This window comes from Anolis sagrei, chromosome 5 (assembly GCF_037176765.1).
Source record: "Anolis sagrei isolate rAnoSag1 chromosome 5, rAnoSag1.mat, whole genome shotgun sequence".
Lineage (NCBI taxonomy): Eukaryota > Metazoa > Chordata > Lepidosauria > Squamata > Dactyloidae > Anolis > Anolis sagrei.
In genome coordinates, this window is record NC_090025.1 from 73,152,490 (window position 1) to 73,170,847 (window position 18,358).

The following is an 18,358-nucleotide window of genomic DNA, read 5'->3' on the forward strand; positions in this document are numbered from 1 at the left end:
TTCTGTGTTTCTGCTTCTTGTGTCTACTATGAATGTTCTTGGGTTTGATTAAAGGCGTTTGTCCAAAATAAATCTGTGGTCCTAGCATCTCCAGACCTTGATGATTCTTGCATGGGCACGTGGGATTTTTCAGAGGAGATAATATACAGAACACCTTGCTATGTGAAACAAGATTATCCAGAGAGGCAACACATAGCTGTCCTTTTTCTCTGGATAGGTGAGGAAATAGATCAGGAAACAGACAACTTCATTTCACAGCAACAGCTGATCTCACACCTAAACAAAACAGTTTTTGTAGTGAATTTGCAAGCTGAATTTGGAGACTCATCCCTTCACAGTTGCAACTCTGCAATTCAGATGAAGACTTATGGGCAGAATAATACAGAGGAAACATTTGATGAAGGTCCAGGTCTAGGACTGGACGCAGATAGGAAATAACAAGTGAATGACCTTTGCCTTCATACTCAGCCTTACTATTGTTTTCCAAGACAATCAACAAACAGAAAATGCTTGGGACCTCTGTCACAACATGTTGCAGAAATGGCTCCCACCCATCTGTCACCAAGTAGTTTATCATTATGTTTTCAACATGCATTGGCCAATGCTCTATTATGTAATCTTAAAGATGGCCTTCTCCTGGTGGGACTTAAATAATTATAAAAATTACACGGTTTCAATCTTGGTAAGGTTGAAGGGAGCCAAACAGGAAGACCCATTACATTGTCTTGCACATATTTCACGAAGTTTGTGGCACACAAAGTTTCTGGAATGCAACAACTACTTTAAAAATAAGGCTATACCATTAAATAGGAACTCCTACTTTCAAACCAGGAGCTGAATTTTGTCATTATTATTATTCAGAGGCTGCATGGCCATCTGTTAGGACAGCTTTGGTGGTATATTTGTGCCTGGAAGAACAGGGTGATGTTCCTGGGTTATTAATGTTGGTTCCTCATTGGTTCTATTTTAGAAACATGGGGATAGTTGAGTAAATGGCAAAAAACATTTATAACCTGGGAACAAACCAACGTTTTAAAATCCCATATTTTCTGAGTGCAGGGATATACAGAGACTTGAAGATCTGAATCTTCTGGCTAGAAATGGGATATTCCTGCACTTTTTTTGGCTTTGTAGCAATTCTTCCCACATTTTCAGCTGATGTCATCTAGCCACCCTCCATTTTGAACCGGGAGCTTCTGGGATAAAGGTAGTGTGGATGGGTGCTCTGAGAAAGATAAAGGCAAACTGCCTCTGAGAAGGAATCAAAGAAAAGTCCATGATAGGCTCACCTTAGAGCCATTGTAAGATGGAAATGCTTTGAAGGCACACCAGAAGACCTCAGTGGGGGGTAATTCTAAATTGGAAAAGTGCATGTGGCAAGTACTTGGTGGTATGGGGATACCAAGCCATCTTGTCTGTCTCCTGAGGAATCTATATAACGACCAAGAAGCAAAAGTCAGAACAGACCACGGAACAACAGACTGGTTCAAGATTTGGAAAGGAGTACGGCTGGGCTGTATACTCCCTTCTGACCTATTCAACTTGTATGCAGAACACATGTGATGTGCGGGGCTGGAGTCAAAATTGCTGGAAGAAACATTAACAACCTTAGATATGCAGATGATACCACTTGGATGGCTGAAAGTGAGAATGAGCTGAGGAGCCTTCTAACCAAGGTGAATGAAGAAAGTGCAAAATCTGGGTTACAGTTAAACATAAAAAAACAAGATTATGGCAACCAGACTGATTGATAACTGGCAAATAGAGGGAGAAAACGAGGCAGACGCAGATTGCAGCCAGGAAATCAGAAGGCACTTACTTCTTGGGAGGAGAGCAATGATAAATAGTGAAGAGTAGAATCACCACACTGGCAATGAAGATCTGCATATTTAAAGCAATGGTGTTCCTCCCTAGTAACCTATAGATGTGAGAATTGAACCACAAGGAAAGCTGAGAGAAGGAAGATAGATGTTTTTGAACTGTGGTGTTGGAGGAAAATCCTGAGAGTTCCTTGGACCACAAGAAGATCTAACTATTCCATACTCCAGGAAATAAAGCCCGACTGCTTGATTGGAGGGAAGGATAGTAGAGGCAAAGATGAAGTACTTTGGCCACATAATGAGACAGGAAAGCTTAGAGAAGACAATGATGCTGAGGGAATTGGAAGGAAAAAGGAAGAGAGGCCAACCAAGGGCAAAGTGGATGGATGTTATCCTTGAAGTGACTGGTTTTGTGAAGGAACTGGGGGTGGTGAAGGCCAACAGGGAGCTCTGGCATGGCCTGGTCCATGAGGTCATGAGAAGTCGGAAACAACCGAATGAACAACAAGCATTCCATAGGATGGAGCCAAAATTGTACCAAAGTGCTGTGTGTGGTGCAAACACACCCAAGGGTCCCTTGATTCATAAGCCAAATCTGTTTTGCCCACAGATGAAAAACAGAGTCCCAAAACAACAGCAGACCCACGTTTGTTTTTGCCACTTCCCTCCTCTCCCTTGTTGTGTGCCTTCAAATTATCTAACACTATTGTGCTATTCTTATTACTTATTTCCTATAAATTATTATTATTATTTGAAACACAACAAGATTAGTACACAGCAAACAAGATCACTGTGCTGGCTATTATATAGGATCACATGTCGGACACTTCCCAAATGTCTAGGACTGTGCGATGTATCAGCAAATAATGCATGCAGATCCAAGTAGGGTGGCCTTTAAAAAATTTTTAAAAAAAATTTATGTCACTTCTATCTCGCCCATATCAGCCCGAAGGCAACTCAGGGCGGTGTACAAATCGGCAACAATTAGATGCCATATATAAAAATACATACATCGGTTAAAAGCAAAAAATAAAATAAAATAAATAAATCACATCACAATACATTTAAAAACCATAATAGCAATAAACAATAAAAATTATAAAAACTATATCTTTTTGTTCAATTCCTCAACCGTTCCATCGTCTTAGACGTTCCTAGATCATATTCCAATTTGAGTTTATCTGGTCATGCTGAAGTTCCAAACGCTTGCTCAAAGAGCCAGGTTTTCACTCTTTTTCCAAAGGTTAGGGTGGCTTTTTGCAGCTTTTTTGGTCGTGTTAAGAGTGACTTGAGAAACTGCAAGCTGCTTCTGGTGTGAGAGAATTGGTCAACTGCAAGGACATTGCCCAGGGGATGCCAAGATGTTTTGATGTTTTACCATCCTTGTGGGAGGCTTCTCTCATGTCCTCACATGGGGAGCTGGAGCTGACAGAGGGAGCTCATCCACGCTCTCCCCAGGTTTGAATCTCCAACCTGTCGGTCTTCAGTCCTGCTGGCACAAGGGTTTGTCTGTCCGAGAGCTGACAGATGGTAATTTTGTCAGTGCCAATTGTGTTTAAGTGCAGGCCAAGGTCTTGAGGCACTGCACCCAGTGTGCTGATCATCACTAAGACCACCTTGACTGGCTTGTGCCAGAGTCTTTGTTGTTGTTATTATTATTATTATTAGCCATGTTTGTCCTTTCCATGGCTGAGCAGGGATTTGAACCATAGTCCAGCACTCAAACCACTAGAATCATAGAATTGGAAGAGACCTCTTGAGCCATCCAGTCCAACCCCCTGCCAAAATGCAGGAAAATTGCATTCAAAGCACCCCCGACAGATGGCCATCCAGCCTCTGCTTAAAAGCCTCCAAAGAAGAGGCCTCCACCACACTCCTGGGCAGAGAGTTCCACTTCTGAACAGCTCTCACAGTCAGGAAGTTCTTCCTAATGTTCAGGTGGAATCTCCTTTCTTGTAGTTTGAAGCCTACAAGAGTCAGCACTAGGCCATGCTGATTCTTATTAAAACACAACACAAGCAAACGCCACCTCTGGCTTTTCAAGCCTCCCGCACTCCATCCCTGCCTAGAAAAGGAGGAGAGACCTCCCGCTTGCGACTCCTCCGCCTCATCCATTGGATCTGCAGGTTGCCAATCTCCACCGCGCCCTATCGCGTCACGCGTTACTCTGCGCATGCCCAGGACTCACCCGTCCCCCTTCTGAGGTAATTTGGCCTTTATCCTCCTTTTCTTCCGCGTTGGCCTTTGAGGTGCTATGTTTTCGAGGCATTGAAAAGAATGCACTTCTCTTCCCGCTGCTGGGATTCGCTGCTTTGTGGGAAGGCGGACACCTGGGAGCATCTGTGCACGTTTGGTACTTCTGGCTCGCAGTGGGACTGAAGAGGCCCCAGAGAGAATGATAAGACTTCAACTCCCAGAATCCCTTGCTATTGGCCGTGCTGGCTGAGGCTTGTGGGAGTTGAAGTCCAATGAAGAGCTGCAGTCTCTAGTGCTTGACTGCATTGGTTTCTGCAATTCAGTAATATTTTGTCGTTGTAAATTGTTTCAAAGCAAATACTAAGTATTGTTTCACCAACGATGTTTGCACTGTTGTTGTTGTTGTTGTTGTTGTTGTTGTTGTTGTTATTAATTTACTGATAATCTGCTGATATGGAAGCTCTCAGTTGCCAGTGCTTCACAGGATTGTTTTTAAGCCTAGAAAATAGTCCACTTCAAACTCCAGGTGGCTGAACTAAAATCTGTATATTTTGCCCTTTGTGTAATATTTTGTTGTAAATGTGCACATGTGGTTTTTTCCACCCACCCTTCAAGTATCGTCGAAGACTTTCATGGCCAGAATCACTGGGTTGTTGTAGGTTTTTCAGGAGCTATCACAAGATGGAAATGCTTCGAAGGTACACCAGAACTCAATGGGGAAAAATTCTAAATCGGAAAAGTGCATATGGCAAGTTCTTGGTGGTATGGGAATACCTTATTATTATTATTATTATTATTATTATAACTTTATTTGTACCCCAATAGCATCTCACGAAGGACTCAATGCGGCTTACATAGGCCAAGGCCTCAAACACAATACAACACAACACAAGCAAACCCCTTGTCTCTCTCCTGAAGAATCTGTATAAGGACCAAATAGCAACAGTCAGAACTGACCATGGAACAACAGACTGGTTCAAGATTGGGAAAGGCTTACAGCAGGGTTGTATACTCTCACCCGACCTATTCAACTTGTATGCAGAACACATCATGCGATGTGCAGGGCTTGAGGAATGCAAGGCTGGGGTAAAAATTGCTGGAAGAAACATTAAAAACCTTAGATATGCAGATGATACCACTTTGATGGCCATAAGCGAGGAGGAGCTGAGGAGTCTTCTAATCAAGGTGAAAGAAGAAAGCGCAAAAGCTGGGTTGCAGCTAAACATTAAAAAAGCCAAGAATATGGCAACAAGAATGATTGACAACTGGGAAATAGAAGGAGAAAACGTGGAGGCCGTGACAGACTTTGTATTTCTAGGTGCAAAGATTACTGCAGACGCAGACTTCAGCCAGGAAATCAGGAGACACTTACTTCTTGGGGGGAGAGCAATGACCAATCTTGATAAAATAGTGAAGAGTAGACACATCACACTGGCAACAAAGATCCACATAGTAAAAGCAATGGTATTCCCCATAGTCATCTACGGATGTGAGAGCTGGACCACAGGGAAGGAAGATAGATGCTTTTGAACTGTGGTGCTGGAGGAAAGTTCTGAGAGTGCCTTGGACTGCAAGAAGATCCAACCAGTCCATACTTCAAGAAATAAAGCCCGACTGCTCATTGGAGGGAAGAATAGTAGAGGCAAAGATGAAGTACTTTGGCCACATCATGAGAAGAAAGGAAAGCTTAGAGAAGACGATGATACTGGGTAAAGTGGAAGGTAAAAGGAAGAGGGACCGACCAAGGGCAAGATGGATGGATGGTATCCTTGAAGTGACTGGATTGACCTTGAAGGAGCTGGGGGTGATGACGACCGATAGGGAACTCTGGCGTGGGCTGGTCCATGAGGTTATGAAGAGTCGGAAACGACAACGAGTGAACAACAACATGGTCATGTTCTAGAAGCATTCAGTCCTGACATTTCACCTGCATCTGTGGCAGGCAATATTCACACCTACCTAAAACAAACAAGAGTTCTTTCTCCCATCCTGGACTTTCCACAGATAGAGAAACCAAATTTTCCTGTTTTCCAAGAGACCTCACAACCTCTGAAGATGCCTGCCATAGATCCAGGTGAAACATCTGTTTCACATCAGGAGAGAATGCTTCTAGAACAGGCATCTTCAAACTGCGGACCTCCAGCTGTTTGGACCTTCAACTCTCAGAATTCCTGACAATTGAACAAGTTCATTAGGGTTTCTGGGAGTTGGAGGCCCAAGCACATGGAGGGCCGCAGTTTGAGGATGCCTGTTCTAGAACATGGCCATATAGCCCAATAAACCTACAACAACCCTATATATTGGTTCCTACCAAGACAATGGAAAGCCCAAATCAGTGTGCAAACAGATCATAAGCATATTTACATGATTTATAGAATCAGAGAGTTAGAAGAGATCCCAAGGGCCGTCCAGTCCAACCCCTTGCGATGCAGGGACACACAAAACACCCCCAACAATTGGCCATCCAGCTTCTGCTTAAAAACCTTCAGAGAAGGAGAGTCCACCACACTCAATGCTCTAGGATTGTGATGTTGCATCACTGAGCATTCATCATTCAGTGGTCAGACCAAATCACTGCAAATACCAGAATGTGTATCATCATCTCTCCACATTGGAGCCCCCGGTGGTACAATGGGTTGTGCCGGCAGGACTGAAGAAAGACCGGTCATAGCTTCAAATCTGGGGAAAAGCATGGATGAGCTCCCTCTATCAGCTCCAGCTTCCCACATGGGGACATGAGAGAAGCCTCCCACAAAGATGGTAAAACATCAAACAACCAGGCGTCCCCTGGGCAACGTGCTTGTTGACTGCCAATTCTCTCACACTTGCAGTTTCTCAAGTTGCTCCTGACATGAAAAAAAAAATCCTTCCACATTCACTGGGGTTAGGGACACAAGGTGAAAACCTGCAAATAAAAACAGTGGGGGGTTGTGGTAGGAGGGGTTTGAGCCCAGATTTCATCAATCGTGAAATCTAAGACCCCTTCTACACTGCCATATAATCCAGATTATCAAAGCAGATAATCCACATTATCTGCTTTGAAATGGATTATCTGGGTCTACACTGCCATATATTCCAGTTCAAATCAGATAATCTGGGTTTTATATGGCAGTGTAGAAGAGGCCTAAGAATTACACAAATGCTTCCTCATGGAGGATAGGTGTGTCGCCCTGTTCTTTTAACACTTGCATTTATCTTGTATATAATATGCTTTGCAGGGTTTTTTTTTTTAATAAAAAAAAGACTAATTTAATTGAATGTCTATTTCTCCTTTTTAGGTATGGGGCATAAGTATCAACAATGACTCTTCAGGGGATTTTTCAGGTTGCAGCCCATTTATATCCCGAAAGAAGAGCAGTGTGCTTTGATGAATGCAACAGAGAGGCTCCAGTTACCTACACGTACAAGGCAGTTATTACCTTGGCTGGTGAACTAACAACTTTCTTGAGGAAACATTGTGAACTTGGTGAATGTTTGGAAATAGGCCTCTACTGCTACCCAGGAATCAATTTGCCATCCTGGATTATAGGGTATTGCTATGCATTTATTTATCCTTTTATACAGTGGCTGACCTGGATGTATAATATGTTACAATCACCTCATCCATATATTTGTATTATCGCATCCCAGAAAATGTTGGAATCAATCTAAAATATTTTATGTTTATACATTAGAATTTATGGGCCCTTGGTAGCTGATAGATTAAGCTTTAGGACGTCCTGTGGAAACAAAAATCCATGGCTGCTCAAGTCCTGTTATATAAAATTATTTTTGTATTATCTTTCTTAATATTTTCAAGCTGTGATTTCAAAATCCATGGATACAGAGGGCCAACAGTAAATGGATCTGGTTAATCTGATATGCTGAGAAAAATTTCCATAATGTCAAGATTGTTCTGTTTGGTAGCAGAAGCCACTAGATGGAGTGATGAATAAAGTGATAAAAGACCATTGCTCTTTAAAACAAATGCTTGGTCTTTTAAATGAGAAACAACTTGAGGACAAGCAATAGCAACAAACCAGTGTTCATCTGAAAGTGATGTTAATTTTAGGAGGAAGTATCCAGGGAGATAGTTTACATGTACCTAAATCTATGCCCTTTAAAGAAATTATTTTGAACAATTAAGTCTTTGTGATGCTTTTGAAACTTTACTCTTCAGATTCAGAATTGTTTTTTCTGGCGACCATGGTCCCATCTACACTGATTTTTTCTTCTTATAGTGTGTTTCATATTGTTAAATCATAGATAAAAGGAACAGAGAAAATGTAACCATGAAACATTCACAAATGAATATATGGTTGTTGTTTTTTTAAAAAAATGAATAGTTCTGCCAGATTTTTACTAATGAAAAAACATATTCAGGAGAAATCTGTGAGCAGTTTTTGGTTTTTCTACTGTCTCTGATCCAAAACATAACAGTATCTTCATGCAGAGTTTCAAATATATGTTTTATGGCACAAGAATTTAATGGTATAATGGCAGATGGCATATTTGGAGAAAGGTATTTTTCAGTGGCTATGTTTATCCTTTCTCTACCCCCGTCTCATCAAAGGGGAGAGTATAATTTTAAATATACTTTATTTACATTGTAGTCTATTTTTATTGTGTAAGAAGTGAATTGAGAATATATTACAAATCACTTCTGGTGTGAGAGAATTGGCTGTCTGCAAGGACATTGCCCAGGGGACGCCCAGATGTGTTACTATCCTGTGGGAGGCTTCTCTCATGTCCCCGGATGAGAAGTTGGATCTAACAGACAGGAGCTCACCCCGTCTTGTTAATCTATTGTGGACTAATATGGAGATTTTCTGCCTTTCAGATCCATCAGAATTAGGAAGTGATTGAATTACTAAGGGAGATATTGAGTTAGATTGTGTATTCCAGAGTGCCAGTATCATAACATAAAATACTGTAGAGACTCTTTCTGATGCAATTTGTCAAGATGCCACATTCAGTGTTTGAGTTCAGACAACACTTTGCTAAATAACATTCTTTGTTTTGCTAGAATTCTTCAAGTGCCAGCTGCATATTCTCCTGTTGATCCAGATGCCATGCCAAGTCTCTCTGCCTGTTTTATGAAAAAGTGTAACTTCCAGTATGTCCTCGTAGAAAAAGACAAAATGGATGTAAGTCAACATTTTGACAGTTATTTCAACTAGGATATTTCAGATATACTTCATCTCTCATCCATTAATCTTGCATGCATTTTAAGAAATAATCCCAGTTGAAATCAGTGTGACATTCTCCCAAATTGGAGAACATAAAAGATGCCATTGTATTTATCCTGAATACTGTCTCACACAGTTCTTAATACTACATGAACAAAGTGTTTTGAGTTTTAATATTTAGTTCTGGTATTTTGTAATAAAGTGTTTCACATAATTTAGTTGTTGCTGTTAAGTTATTTTTCTAGCTTTGCATTAATTCCAGTTACAAATGAACAGCTGTTTAAAAGATGGATGTGGCTCTTTAGGATGGGAAAAACTGATAGCATCAAAGATTTCAGCATTAAACTACATTATCTGGAAATAAATCCCACTAAACTCAATGGACTGTAACAAATTGTAAGCAGTTCAATAAACGTCATAGAAGGGTATAAAACATGAAACATTATTACTACTTTGTTTACTTCTTTTAGAACATTGCTTGGATTGTACCCTTAGGGTTAAATATCTCATTCATTTGCAGTCAGACTTCCTTAAGTGTTCCAGGTCTCTTTATAATTTCAACATATGCTTTTTATTTTATTTGTTACAAAATTAGAGAGAAAAGGATATACATGTAACTAAGTGGAATTAAAAAAAAACCCTTTTATTGTCTTTTTCAGAAATTCACAGTAACGCACGGACACTTGTTTACTCTTTATTCCCTTGAAATGCGCAGTGTCGGCTTAATTCTTTTCCAAAGGAAAAATAGTGATGTAGATGTAAATCTGCCGATAGAAAATGCAGAAGACGAACTTGAGAGTCCTGCAGTGACAAACCAGCAGTATGTGCCAAAACCATCCCAGGAGTTGTTGGATGTCAGAGAGAAACACTCTATAGCATATATTTTGCATACATCTGGAACGACTGGGTTGCCCAAAATTGTCCGAGTGCCTCATAAATGCATAGTACCAAATATTCTTCATCTTCGGTAAGTGTGTTTTGATACGATCCTTTCATAGAACATTTAAGTAAACATGAATAGTTAGAAGTCAAAGGGTTGAATATAAATAGTGGAAAATACTCAAATTGATTATACTATATAACAAAATTTGAAAATTTTCTGTTCCAGATTTGAAAGAGTTGTTTTCTGTTTAATTGTGCAGTGCTTACTTTCAAAGTAGTTGTTATACTCCAGAAACCTCATTTTTGTGGCTGCCACAAATTATGCTGAATCGATTAACTGGCTGAGATATTCAGTGAAAAATTATAGCAAACAGCAGAATGTTGCACAGAAACAAGGTTTTTCCAGTTTAATAAACCTTTTCTATGTTTTTATGGTAGAGCAGTTAGAAAATGACATTTTTAACCCAGGAACAAAAATCGTGTTATATTTTATCAGAGATAATAACTAAGACCAGGCCCTCCCTTAGGCATGTAGCTAAAATGAAACAGGACCAAAACAGGATTCTGAATAGAGTGGGGTCCTTGGTTTGCTTCTCATAATAAACTTGCAGAATGCCTAGTGCATGATTGTGTTAAACATGGAGACTATCTGATCTAGGAGCCCATGTAGGGCTCTGTCATGCCCTACAAGCATCTCCCCATAGACTCTGGCAAAGGAAACATTTTATCTCTAAATGTCAGTAGTGCTGTATGCCTTCAAGTTGCTTTCAACTTATGGTCACCCTATCATAGGGTTTTCTAGTCTGAGAGTGTGTGACTTGCCCAGAGTGTTAGGAATTGTGGGAGTTGAAGTCCAAGACACCTGGAGAGTCGAAGTTTGCCCATGCCTGCTCCAGAGTCATCTGATACTCAAGCCATTCTGACATACTGGTTCTTATGGTATTCCCTTCAAACATTCCCTTTTATCATTCTTTTCACAATATAACTAAATTTCACAATAGTGTACCTTCATTCCAATTTTCTATAGAATTTGCTGCCACCACCAATATCTCATATCTCACTAAACCTCTAACATAGCCTATTTGTAAAAATAAAAACAGTTTTTATTTTAAACTAGTGTATATATCCACCCTCCCCCTCTCCCTTTCTCCTGCTTTCTTTTTGTGTCTGTTTTCTTCCTTCCTTCCTCCCTTCGCCTCATACCTATGTTGTCTTTCTTTCCCAGTGAAATCAGAGGGCCTAGCTTCACCTAGCAATGGCCTTTGTAATACAAACAGAAAAAATAGACTTTGAGTTTTAGATAGATAGATAGATAGATAGATAGAGATAGATAGATAGATAGATAGATAGATAGATAGATAGATAGATAGATAGATGTCATATAACAGAAGCAAGATAGATAGATAGATAGATAGATAGACAGACAGACAGACAGACAGACAGATAGATAGATGTCATATAACAGAAGATAGATAGATAGATAGATAGATAGATAGATAGATAGACAGACAGACAGACAGACAGATAGATAGATGTCATATAACAGAAGCAAGATAGATAGATGGATGGATGGATGGATGGATGGACGGACGGACGGACGGACAGACAGATAGATGTCATATAACAGAAGCAATGCCATTCTGTCTTCAGAAGCTTATGGTTATGGTATAAGTCTGCTGTTCTTTCTTTTACATCACTTAATCTATTGGTAACCCCAAGCCAGTTAATGATTGAAATCTAACCCATAGAGAACAAATATTCACGATTTAGAAATTCTAAACAAAGATATGTATATTGTTTGCGAATAGATGCTGGATCATCTAAAATTGAATTCATATAATAAATTAAAAATCCATATAATAAATAAATAAAGGTTTTTTAATTGATTTAATGGAGTAGGGAAAGTCAGAGCATGTAAAAGACATTGCATTTTCTATTATGCTAGAATCATAGGTTAGTCTGAGGCAAATGTGCTTCTTTACGACTTAGTTCCTTCGTTTACTGAAGGAAATACAGAATCTCTTTGAAATAAGGGCAGTTTTTATATTCTGTAATATATGTAACAGATTATATGTATATTTCTTTCTTTGACAGCGATATTTTTCAGATCACTCTGGATGATATTGTGTTCATGGCCTCTCCCTTAACATTTGATCCCTCTGTGGTTGAGTTGTTCATTGCTCTGTCAAGTGGGGCTTCCCTGCTTATAGTACCCCACCTAATTAAGATGATGCCACAAAAATTATCCAGAGTGCTCTTTCAACAGCATAGAGTGTCTGTATTACAGGTAAGATATTCATATTCTGCCTCTGGATCACATAGATATAATTCAGCATTGCAGGAATTTGTCTTCTTGAAATACAATGACTGAAATCATTTCTTGTGTCATTAAAAATGGAAGTGCATCATTTTTGAAAACACTAAAGACTCCAAATTGGTTTTCTTGAGTATGGATCTATCTGTACTGGAATCCTTGTGCTGCTGTTTATTTTACACATCAAATCTGTTTTCCTGAGTTGCTGTTCTTTATACTCCTTGTGTGAGCAAATAGCTACAGAGGTGTAAACGGGAGATTGTTAAAAACAGTTTCCATCCAGGTATATAGACAACCTGATGCTCGTGGACATTTTGAGCAACATAGTACTGTGGAGGCACACATTTTTTGAGAAAAATTGTCAAGTGCATCCCTTTATTTTTCTCTTTGTCTTGCTCTCTTCCCTTCCCCTCTCTACCAAGCAGACTGACAAAGAGAGTAACAGTGAGATAAAGGGATGAAGTTCTGGCTTTAGTCTCAAAGGAAACAAGACAAGGCAATTAGAGATGTGAAGTGGAAAACAGTTCACACAAAATGTGGGGCTGCCTGTGTGCACAGGCTCACATATATCCTTTAGTGAAATAAAATTATCAACTAGTTATACTGAATCAGTTTTTTCTTCACTTGAAATGAGAGAGGATGAAGCTGAAGGTACTACAGTTACACCTCAGCAAAAGGAAGTGAAATTCAGTGTAAGATACAGATATACATACCAATATATAATATATGCCGGATGCCCCTCATCTTTTTGGTATGCATTTAAAAAATAATTAGTATTCTTTGAAGTATAGTATTTTTTTTGTTCTTAAAAATAAGAGAAGTGTATACTAGCCTCTACAAAAAGTCCACAAAATAACTTGCCCATAAAGATTTGAATATGTGTGATTATAATACTTAAACTTCACATGTTTAATCAGATTACAGTCAGCCTTCCACATTCTTGGCTTTCATTTTTGCCAGTTTGATTATTCACAGGTTTTATTAATATGTTGCCTAGGAATCTCTATGACCTCCATTTCTGCCATAGATGCAACACTTCTGTGAGCAGTACTTCTGTTATCAATGTTGGGCATACATTGACCATAGAAACATAGAGTTGGAAGAGACCACATGTGTCATTTAGTCCAACTCCCTGCTGTGCAGGAAAAGCACAGTCAACGCACCCCCTGACAAATGGCTATTCAGCCTCTGTTTAAAAGCTTCCATGTTCAACTTGTGGTCTACTAAAACCCCAAGATTACAAGTACTCTTTGTCAAGCCAAGTGTCAGGAGCCCCTGGTGCCGCAGTGGGTTAAACTCTTATGCTGGCAGGACAGCTGACCGACAGGTTGGTGGTTCGAATCTGGGTAGTGGGGTGAGCTCCCGTCTCAGTTCTAGCATCCCATGTGGGGAATGAGAGAAGCCTCCCACAGGATGGTAAAACATCAAACATCCAGGCATCCCCTGAGCAGATGGCCAATTCTCTCACGCCATAAGTGACTTGCAATTTCTCAAGTCACTCTTGACCAGAAAAAAAAAAAACAAGTGTTACTCATCCTGTATCTGTGTAACTAAAATAAAGTTGTTTTTTTAATTCATGGCTTTTCACTTTTGCAGGGGGTCCTGCGACCCTAACCCCAGTGAATTTGGTTGGCTGACTGTACATTATTTAGAGCACTGAGGAAAAGTCAAAAATACAATGGGTCCTTCCATTGGGGTTTAGTTCCAGTGGCGTCATGAAATAGTATCCCTTATATGAATTGGCAAAATCAAAATTTTGGATTTTAAATAAATAACTTGAAGCTGATGGTTGACTCAGTGGATGCAGAATCTGAATGTGGAGGGCCAAGTCTGTTCCAGTTTTATTTTTTCTGGAAGACCTATGTTCCTGAAGAGAGTACTCATCAAAATGGTCACAAGTACCAGGTTGTCAAAGGAAAATCTGTTTTCAGCAGTCACATCTTTTGTGATATAAATGGAGCATTTCTCCAAGCAAAGAATGTTCACAGAAGGAGAGTTGTGTGTAAACCACAGTGTGATCTTTCCTAACCAACATGTACTCAAAACATATGCTCCTGAATCTGGGTATTGACTGAAAAGATGGGAATGGAGCTCTTTGCAGCAATTCTGTTCAAAGTTATTTCAAAGAGGTGTAAAAAACAATACCAGCCTATATTTTGAAACTTGGGGTCGGGATATTCGAGACACATGCAGAAGAGATGATAATATTGGCATTTTGGAAATAGGCCAGTGCTATTAGTGACAACTTCTCTTTTAATAGGGGTAAACTACCTCCAGTATCCCTCTTTCACACCACTCTGTTAAATGCATGGAATGCCCCAATCCCAAACTTGGATATGGATGTTGGTATATTCTTTGGAATTAATTAACTTATTCAGTTGATCTAGAAATACTAGAAGCTGCTTGTGTGAATATTTGTCTTACCGTAGTTTTCAAATTCAGCTTGGATGAAGTACAGGGAATATTATATTGCTGTCACTGCTGCCTCTTAAGTTAAAATGTTGGTAGCACTGGGGCTTTGCCTAGAGTCACCCGGTAGCCTGCTTCAAGATGGATACTATCTGAGCCCCTTTAGTTGTCAGTCCCTGCTGCATGCAATACAGTGACTTGACACAGAAAAAGACTTTTGTGTTTGACAGCTACGCATCTGGAATCTTATTTTCTACAATGTGCAGGCTACACCAACACTCCTAAGAAGATTTGGAATTCAGTGTATTCAATCAAAGGTGTTATCTGCAGATACCTCCCTGCGCATCTTAGCTCTTGGTGGAGAAGCATTTCCTGGACTGAATGTGCTGAGAAGCTGGAAGGATAAGGGGAACAAAACACACATCTTTAATATCTATGGTATTACAGAAGTGTCTTGCTGGGCCACCTATTACAAGATTCCTGAGGAGGTTTTCAGTTCTCATCAGTAAGAAATGTCATTCTGTGGGGGGTTTTTTTGCCTGCATATGCCCTTTAGAGAAAGAACTTTATAATTCACACTCTCTATAGCTGTAGCAACCGTAGAGTATTACCATGAGTGCTGGGTGTGAGAAACAAATTCAGATGCAGGTTGTTCGCATTTGCTATCAGTGAAACACTCTTGAAAGAGGCAGTTCAGTTTTGAATGGTGTTGTATTCCTTAATCTAAAAATTCATGTGCGGTGAAGGGTATACAAGAGATTTGGCTTACTGCATGTACTCTAATATAAGCTGAGTTTTTCAGCCTTTTTGGGGGCTGAAAAAGCCTCCCTCGGCTTTTAATGGGGCCAAGTCTGTGGCATCTGTTTCCAGCCATTGCTTGCAATATATGATATATTTCTCTCTCCTCTTCCCCACCCTTAACAGTGTAATCTTTTTTTCCAAACCTCCCTCACTCCACTTCTCCTCCCAGACTGGAGTTGCCCATTTTGGAAACTCTTATTTTTTATAAAAAGAGAAAGAGAGAAGAAGAGAATGTTTTGAAAAGGGAAAGGATATATAGGGCTTGAGAATATTACAGGGGGAAAATCACACACATATATATATAGACATGTCAAGATAGATAACAATATATGTATATACATATAGGGCTTGCAAATATTGCTGGGGAAATTCACACACACACATAAATAAATAGAGAGAGATGTCTAGATAGATATAAAAATAGATATATAGGGCTTGCAAATATTGCAGATTATTAAACATATAGAGAGAGAATTAGAAAACACTTCAGGGGGAAATGCATATGTGAAATTAGTATATATAATAGTACTATATATCTATATCTAGCTCTCCATTGTTTATATAGGCACTGAATGTTTGCCTGTTACTATGTTGGAAGCCGTCCTGAGTCCCCATGGGGAGATAGAGCGGAATACAAATTAAGTTTTTTTAAAACAAATATTATTATTATAAAGTTATTGTTGACACCATATTATTTTTGTAGCCCCTACTTTTCGACTTACAGAGCTAGTTTACTGTTTTTCTTTGAAATACGGTAAATATTCAAAAACATTTAACCTACTGATGCCTCAATTAATGTAATTTTATTGGTATCTATTTTTATTTTGAAATTTACCAGTAGCTGCTGCATTTCCCACCCTAGGCTTATACTCAAGTCAGTAAGTTCTCTCAGTTTTTTGTGGTAAAATTAAGTGCCTTGGCTTATATGCGGGTCAGCTTATACTCGAGTATATACGGGACTTCTTTTCCAGATTGTCTGGATCATGGTTTCGGAAAGTGCTTCTGCCTTGCCTTGCCTTATTTTTCTCGTCTTTCTCTCTCCTTGGTTTTAGATGTGATTCCCTCGTTCCACTGGGAGCTCCCTTATCTGGAACAATAGTAGAAGTCAAAGACACAAATGGTTCTACTGTTCTAGAAGGTGATGGCCAAGTGTTTCTAGGTAATTTTTGTCTTTAGTGTTAGAAAAGAAGGTGTTAATTAACTGAAGATGTGGTAGTGGGCAATGGATTGCCTGACTTCAAGACAAATTCAAGTGGATAAGTCTATCAAATTGCTTACTCATAGCTAAGTGGAAGCTTTAGGTTCAATAGCAGTAGGCCGAAGGAAGGGGAGTGGGAAGGCTGGTATTATTCTCATTTCTTAGAGGCATTTCAATTGAAAATGTTAGAAATTAGAAGGTTCTTTGTTCTGATTCTACATGGCTTTTCTTACAGGTCATTTATTACTGTTGTGGTTGTTGGGAGCATTTATGTGACCAAATTTATTGGAAGCCTCAAGCCTTTAAATCAGTGTTCTTAACCTGTGGGTCACAGACCACTAGTGGGCCATGAGGATGAAAATCTGGCCTGCAAGCTTCTGTCCTCTTCATTTATTTACTTATAGAATCATAGAATCATAGAATCAAAGAGTTGGAAGAGACCTCATGGGCCATCCAGTCCAACCCCCTGCCAAGAAGCAGGAATATTGCATTCAAATCACCCCTGACAGATGGCCATCCAGCCTCTGCTTAAAAGCCTCCAAAGAAGGAGCCTCCACCACACTCCGGGGCAGAGAGTTCAACTGCTGAACGGCTCTCGCAGTCAGGAAGTTCTTCCTCATGTTCAGATGGAATCTCCTCTCTTGTAGTTTGAAGCCATTGTTCCGCGTCCTAGTCTCCAGGGAAGCAGAAAACAAGCTTGCTCCCTCCTCCCTGTGGCTTCCTCTTACATATTTATACATGGCTATCATATCCCCTCTCAGCCTTCTCTTCTTCAGGCTAAACATGCCCAGCTCCTTAAGCCGCTCCTCATAGGGCTTGTTCTCCAGACCTTTTATCATTTTAGTCGCTCTCCTCTGGACACATTCCAGCTTGTCAATATCTCTCTTGAATTGTGGTGCCCAGAACTGGACACAATATTCCAGATGTGGTCTAACCAAAACAGAATAGAGGGGTAGCATTACTTCCCTAGATCTAGACACTATGCTCCTATTGATGCAGGCCAAAATCCCATTGGCTTTTTTTGCCGCCACATCACATTGTTGGCTCATGTTTAACTTGTTGTCCACGAGGACTCCAAGATCTTTTTCACACTTTATTTCCTCTCCTTTCGTGCTTCCTGCCACTCCTTCCCTGTCGCTGATCACCCCGCCCCCTTGGATAGACCACATTAGCTCTAGATTATTAAACATGGTTTTCTATGGGCGAGCAGATGGCAACTACTGGATGGCATATGTTCTGTATCGGAAACTAGAGCTGATGTGGTCTATCCAATGCAGTTTTCTGAATCAGTACCCCAAATAACCAAACCAAATCTAAAGTTGACAAACAACTGATTCATAACCCTTTTGGTACTAATGTTGGAGAGTGGTCCCTGGTCAAAGTGGTCCCTGGTCAAAGTGGTCCCTGGTCAAATAAAGGTTGGGAACCACTGCTTTAAATGATGTTGATCAGTTTTGCCCAACCTGATCTTCAAAGGTGTCCTGGAGTACAGCATTCCACATACCCATACAGCATGGAGCTCGGTGTAATAGGGGTTATATCCAGGGAAGGGTTATATCTGGGAAAAATA

The 18,358-nt window shown here is 39.9% G+C and overlaps 1 protein-coding gene across 1 annotated transcript in view; it reads left to right on the plus strand.

The window, feature by feature from the left end:
- The first annotated feature begins 3,978 nt into the window (after positions 1-3,978).
- The window catches only part of AASDH (aminoadipate-semialdehyde dehydrogenase), a 33,738-nt gene continuing 19,358 nt past the window's right edge, over positions 3,979-18,358 (plus strand). The window contains exons 1-7 of the mRNA XM_060778547.2: positions 3,979-4,024; positions 7,295-7,546; positions 9,022-9,142; positions 9,844-10,151; positions 12,161-12,353; positions 15,056-15,294; positions 16,643-16,749. Coding sequence (XP_060634530.2) covers positions 7,317-7,546; positions 9,022-9,142; positions 9,844-10,151; positions 12,161-12,353; positions 15,056-15,294; positions 16,643-16,749 — 1,198 coding nt within the window. The 5' untranslated portion in view covers positions 3,979-4,024; positions 7,295-7,316. The remainder of the gene's footprint in view (positions 4,025-7,294; positions 7,547-9,021; positions 9,143-9,843; positions 10,152-12,160; positions 12,354-15,055; positions 15,295-16,642; positions 16,750-18,358) is intronic.